The 6,000-nt window shown below is 54.6% G+C and overlaps 1 protein-coding gene across 3 annotated transcripts in view; it reads left to right on the forward strand.

Annotated features, from left to right (window-relative positions):
- KIF25 (kinesin family member 25) overlaps window positions 1-5,775 on the forward strand; it is a 65,728-nt gene extending 59,953 nt beyond the window's left edge. The window contains exons 12-15 of one of the 3 annotated variants that reach the window (XM_031667583.1): window positions 954-1,105; window positions 2,957-3,139; window positions 3,557-3,712; window positions 5,555-5,775. In XM_031667583.1, coding sequence (XP_031523443.1) covers window positions 954-1,105; window positions 2,957-3,139; window positions 3,557-3,712; window positions 5,555-5,706 — 643 coding nt within the window. In that variant the 3' untranslated portion in view covers window positions 5,707-5,775. Of the gene's footprint in view, window positions 1-953; window positions 1,106-2,956; window positions 3,140-3,556 lie in introns of all 3 variants that reach the window. The other 2 variants (XM_031667582.1, XM_031667581.1) reach the window with 2 other exon arrangements.
- The last annotated feature ends 225 nt before the right edge of the window (window positions 5,776-6,000 follow it).

Consider the following 6,000-nt stretch of genomic DNA (forward strand, 5'->3'; position numbering starts at 1 on the left):
TTAGAGATAAAAGTAAAAAAAAAACAAAATATTTTTACAATCAAAATTAAAATAAACAAATAAACGTAGCTTTGAAAAAATCTTCGTAAGAGCACCTTGGACGGGCGTCATCCCATCTCACAGATGAGGAAGCAGGCTTGCAGAGGTGAAAGAACTTGCCCACCCCACTCAGGCTAGGAGAGATGAACTTATCCACATTTGTAAATATCAGTATTTCATAGAATATGTAATGAATCCTCTTATAAAAGTGAGGATCCCCCATATTAAGTATTTTCCTCAAAGTTCCCTATTTTCAAATCCACATGCATGTGCTGGATTTGCCCCAATGGGGGTGCAGCTGGGAGCTGACAAAAGGAACCCTCCCCACGAGTGAGGGCCCGGAGAGGCTGCCCATCCTGGGCCCCAGAGGCAGCAAGGGAAGGGCCCGCCAGCCATGCCAAATATTTCACAGAGCTGAAGGAAATCATCCGTGCAACCCTGATACGGTCACACAAAGTCACCTGAAATTTGAGCCTTTGACTGACAGCTGTGATGGAAATGTTATCTCCTGCTGATTAAGAGCTCTGATTAGCAGTCATATCTCATCCACTAACATGGGGAAATGGGTTAAACCTTTATTTCATAAATCAGATTTGATGCACAAAATACTTTTAAAACATGGTCACTGGAGGCTGTAATAAATAAAGGAATAGTTGATGTTGAAAAGGTTAGCAACCTCTGATTTTGTTCGGAAGCAGTCCATTATTTCAGGGTTAGCGATTAGAGATGCTATAGGTTGGTTAGGCCTCGAAAGGAAAAAGTTTGCTTTACCATGTTTTGTTGTGCCCAGGACTGGCTTTAGTCCCCCATTGGCATGCGTGGCTCATGTGAGAGGAGCCGAGGAGGCTTGGAAGTCGCCTTGGGTAAGGGGGGGCCGCCCGTGCTGTGTTCCCCACTGCTTGCCTTGTCTGTAGGGCTGTTGGCAGCGCCTCAAAACTGATGGAGCTCGTTCGTGGAGGTCTGCAGCTCAGAGCAAAGCACCCCACCCTGGTGCATGCGGATTCTTCCAGGTCTCACCTGATAATTACAGTGACTCTAACAACAGCCGCCTGCTCTGATAGCACTGGTAAGTCACCATTTGTGCTTGGTCAGTGGCAAGTAATAGAAAAACCCACTTAAGGAGAAAAAAAAAAAAATCAGGCCAGGCGCAGTGGCTCACGCCTGTAATTCCAGCACTTTGGGAGACTGAGGTGGGTGGATCACCTGAGGTCAAGAGTTCGAGACCAGCCTGGCCAACATGGTGAAACCCTGTCTCTACTAAAAATACAAATATTAGCTGAGCATGGTGGTACACACCTGTAATCCCAGTGACTCAGGAGGCTGAGGCAGGAGAATCACTTGAACCCAGGAGGCAGAGGTTGTGAGCCGAGAGTGTGCCACTGCACTCCAGCCTGGGCAACAGAGCAAAAACTCGGTCAAAAAAAGAAGGAAGAAGAAGAAGAAGGAGGAGGAGGAGGAGGAGGGGAGGAGGGAGGGAGGAGGGGGAGGAGGAGGAGGAGGAGGAGAAGGAGGACAAAAGAAGGGAGAAGGGAGAAGAAGAAAAATCAGTGTGCCTGCAGCATCCAAGGCCTTCACAGGACCCAGCATGGGAATACCAGCCACACTTTTTCACTATCTGCATCCCAAACCGAAAAGGCCACTGGGATCACAGGCTGAGAAGAAAAAGTGAGAATGGGAGGGAGGAAAACACTCTGCTAAATAAAATATAACACAGAGAGAAAAGCAGGGCATAATACACTTTGGAGTACATGCATTTGTCATGGAAGAAACAATGAGTGTAGTTTCAGTTTAAAACCCAAATTACAAACTGCAGTAGATGAAATGATTTCAGTTACGTAATGTATCAGAAAGAACACAAAGGCCTGTGGAGCCTGGGCTGCAGCTCTCCAACTTGAGCTTCGTCCAATCCCCTGCAGCAGGTGGTGGGAACAAATAGCAGACACCACCTATGCTCAGGTTCAGCAGGGCTGGGACTAGACCCCAAACGTGTGTTTCTGCAAGAGCACGGCTCCGGGGACCGCACCTGGAGAACCACGGGTCTGGGGCTGGAACATGAGACTGTAGTCCCGTTGAAACCTGGTCTCAGTGGGTTGACACGGGAAAGGCAATTTCTCACTCGTATCGAGGGCCAGTGTGGCTGAACATGCCCCATCTGTCTTGCCACCGTGGCACTTGAAACATGTGACCTCCAAGGTTGCTCGGGCAACGGAAAGCGAGGTGACGGGGACGTGCTGACAGTAGCCCCTGGCAGCCCAGAGCAGGCCACAGCTGGGCACAGGGCCTTGTACCCGCAGGGGGCTGGCAAGGCACAGGCGCCTGATGTTTAGGGAGCACCAACAATCTCTACCAAAAACACTCCCGATACAGGGGAGGCGTGGCTGCCCTTGGTGGTGGGAATAAGACTGGATTTCATGTCCTTAAAAAAAATTGTATGTACTTTCTATGTTTTACACACTGAGTAAATGTTACCTTGCTTTTTAAAAAACCCTAAGAAGTCTGTGTAGGAATAACACACTACAAAGACATTTGCATTAAAATGAAGAGCCCTTTTGTTAGGATTTGTGTGGAAGATTATCAAGCAGATTGTAGAATTTATTTCTAAAAGGGCTCATAGATTTTCTGAGTGGGATTTTAATTAACATCGTTATCAAGTCTTTCTAAGAAGCATTATTTGATTTCCTTTGGGCCAATGAGGCATTAGTTCAACCTTCCACAGTGAAGAAAGCTGCTTTCTAGCTTGCTGTGTTTTCCCCCCGAGAAGCCACTATCCCCTGGACCTCTGCTGAAATCCCACTTCTTACTGGGTGGGAGGTGTGGGCGGGAGGGTGCAGTTCAGAAGCTTCTCAGCCTTGACCAAGGCAAAGCACAGCCTCATGGGTTCATGCAACTGTTTTCCTCCTCGTTGCTCCCCTTGCAGCAGACCAAGCCTGCAGTGCTACCCTCCCCAGGGAGCAAACAGAGGCAGGAAGGGCAGGAAGGAGCCGCAGAACTTCTCAAGGGGCCTCAGCTCCACAGCTGGTTCCCAGGGACCCCGCAGGGCATGCGGAGCAGGTGCAGGCCCGGCTGCAGCTCGTGGACTTGGCGGGCAGCGAGTGCATTGGTGAGCAGGAACAGGCATTTCCCTGGGGGGTGGACTCTGCAGAAGCCTATGATCTGATGGAGCTGGGTGTACAGCCAGGCAGCCTGGGAAGCTCTGGGCGGGCCAGGCGTTTCCCCCTCCACAGATGAGTTCCATATCCCCATTACATTCTCAGGGGTTGGTTCTCTTACCCCGGCAACCCGAGAGTCGTGTTCCTCACACTGGCCCTCTGGGAAGAGAAAACCTGAGTTCCCAGCAGGAGCTCGCTTTGAGCTGTGAGCAGAGCCATGAAAGACCCTCGCTCTAATGCCTGTCCCGTCCATGGCCTCCCCTCTACCTGCCTGAAAGCCACTCCTCCCAAGGAGCTGGTTTTGCTTTTCCTGCCTTCTTTCTTGGTGCAAATGGTGATGGTGCGTGGCGGTCCCTGTCCTGTCCCAGGTGTGTCCGGGGTGACCGGGTCGGCCCTGAGGGAGACAGCGTGCATCAACCGCAGCCTTGCAGCCCTGGCAGACGTCCTGGGGGCTTTGTCGGAGCACCGCAGCCACATCCCGTACCGGAACAGCAGGCTCACCCACCTCCTTCAGGACTGCCTCGGTAACCGTTTTCCCCCAAATCCCCCAAGATGGGACACCACGTGCCCCAGGACACGTGCACACACGTCCAGCCTGCACATCCTCGAGGGCCACCCATGTACCCCCTACACCTCCTGTGCCCTCGCTGTGGCTAGCTGGCACTCCCATGGCACGGTGGTCATTCTCCTGCACTGTCTCACCTCGGCCTGGTTGCTTGCTTGTTTGGTCTGTGTGTGACTTGCCTACTGGTCGGACTCAGTTTCTCAAGGGTGGCAGCCCTGACCCCTCTCTTCATCAGGGAGTCCACCAGGGCAGCTGAGGGCTCTCTAAGCTGCTGCTGTGTGTGTGGCGTGGGTGCCTCCAGCTGTATGGACCTGCTTAGGCTGCAAGTTCCTTGGGTCTTTTGGGGGCAGGTGCCAGAAGCCTGGACGCAGCAGATTAAGCATCAGTGCCAGGTGGGGCACAGGCAGCCTCCGTGCAGAGTCATCCAGCTGTGGCTGGATCTGGGCTTTGCAGTTTGCGGGGGAGCTCAGTTAGTGCCCCCTCCCCCCACTCAGACTCCAGACCGGTTGAAAGGGAGGACCCGAGGAAGCATTGCTGTTGCAGGGTGGCCTCTGCCAGGGCTGGGCTTCCTGGCTGAGGGTCCAGGTGGAGTCCCCCAGAGGTGGCCCTGGGCCCTGTAGGCCCTGTCCTGAGAAACGGCCACCGCAGGATGGCAGGGGCACGTGGCCACCACAGTGGTGGCTCCTCCTTCCTGGGAGGACCACCCTGGGAGGTGGTGGTGGGGCCGCTGGTGGTGCTCGGGACTCGGGGAGGCCAGAATGTTCCAGACACTATCCCTGTCTCTCATTGTGGGGTATTTCCCCCTCTCATGGCAAACTGGCTTCCTCCACACGGTGAATAACGGGGCTGTTCACAGAATCATATTTTTGGATTCTACCTCTAAGACAGAGACCACCTGGTACTCTTGGATTCCAAAGCTTGTAGCCCCAACCGAGAGACGGGGCAACCTAGGCTGGGTGCACAGCCCACTGTGATCTCAGGGGCGGCACCACAGGGCACACAGTGCCCGAGAGCCAGCAGTTCCCTCAGGGAGCCCCGGCCTTGGCCTCTGGGGTCTGCACTTTTCCTCCCCTTAGCTCTCCCTGCCTTCTCCGTTGGTTTTGGTTTCCATCTGTCCCGCTTAACCTTTGCTACGGGTCCTGAAGAAAAGGAAGAGACAGAATTCCCCCAGGAGGAGAAGTCCTGGGCACACAGCCCCTGCCCCAGTGGAGCCTGAGGGAGCCACAGGGCCGTGAACAGCAGGTGTGGGCATGAGGGAGCTCTGGAAAACGCAGTCCCAGGGGGCCGAGCACACCGCAGGGTCATGTGCAGACTCACCGTAGGGCTGACTTCATGCCTCCCTCCCAATTCCCGGGACACAGGAGTGTGAGAAGGCCTGCAGCTTCCCCGGGCGAGGGGTGCTAGTGACTGGCTGCTGACCCTCCCGGACCCAGGTGATGGGTGCTAGTGACCGGCTGCTGACCCTCCCGGACCCGGGCGAGGGGTGCTAGTGACCAGCTGCTGACCCTCCCGGACCTGGGTGATGGGTGCTAGTGACCGGCTGCTGGCCCTCCCGGACCCGGGCGAGGGGTGCTAGTGACCGGCTGCTCACCCCCCAGACCCCGCATCCCAGGAGCCTACCAGACGTGGCCAGTTTCCCGCTGGGGCACCGGGCAGCCCTCTCTGCAGCTGCCCCTCTCGGGCCCTGGTTGCCAGCACGTTGGCACTTCCAGATGCCACTCTTCTTTCCGGCTTGCATGTTGTTTTTCTTTTTTAAAGGAGGTGACGCGAAGTTACTGGTGATTCTGTGCATTTCTCCCAGCCAGAGGCACCTGGCGCAGACGTTGCAGGGCCTGGGTTTCGGGATCCGAGCTCGGCAAGTCCAGCGAGGCCCTGCCCGAAAGAGGCCGCCCAGCTCCCAGATGGAGGGGAAGAGGAGGCCGGATTGAACGCATTAATGAGTTTTTCTCCTAAAACTGTGTGTTTTGTCATTGCTTATAATGCATATGTGCTTAGAAATAAACAGGTTTCATGTGGATTCGATAAACCTGGCTTTATTCCAAAGCACCCTCATGAATGTGGATGGGATCTCCAACTCCTGCCAGACGATCACGCAGAACAGTCTTCACAGAGGAGCTCCTTGCAGAGCAGCGGCCACCAGGTGTCACAGCAGGCACTCGCTGTCCTCATCAGACTCTCCCTAGAGGCCACCCTGGGCCCCAAAGGCCCTGCCCCGGGAAACTCTGGAGCCGGCAGGAACAGCCGTGG

Source organism: Papio anubis, chromosome 6 (assembly GCF_008728515.1).
Source record: "Papio anubis isolate 15944 chromosome 6, Panubis1.0, whole genome shotgun sequence".
Taxonomy (NCBI): Eukaryota; Metazoa; Chordata; class Mammalia; order Primates; family Cercopithecidae; genus Papio; species Papio anubis.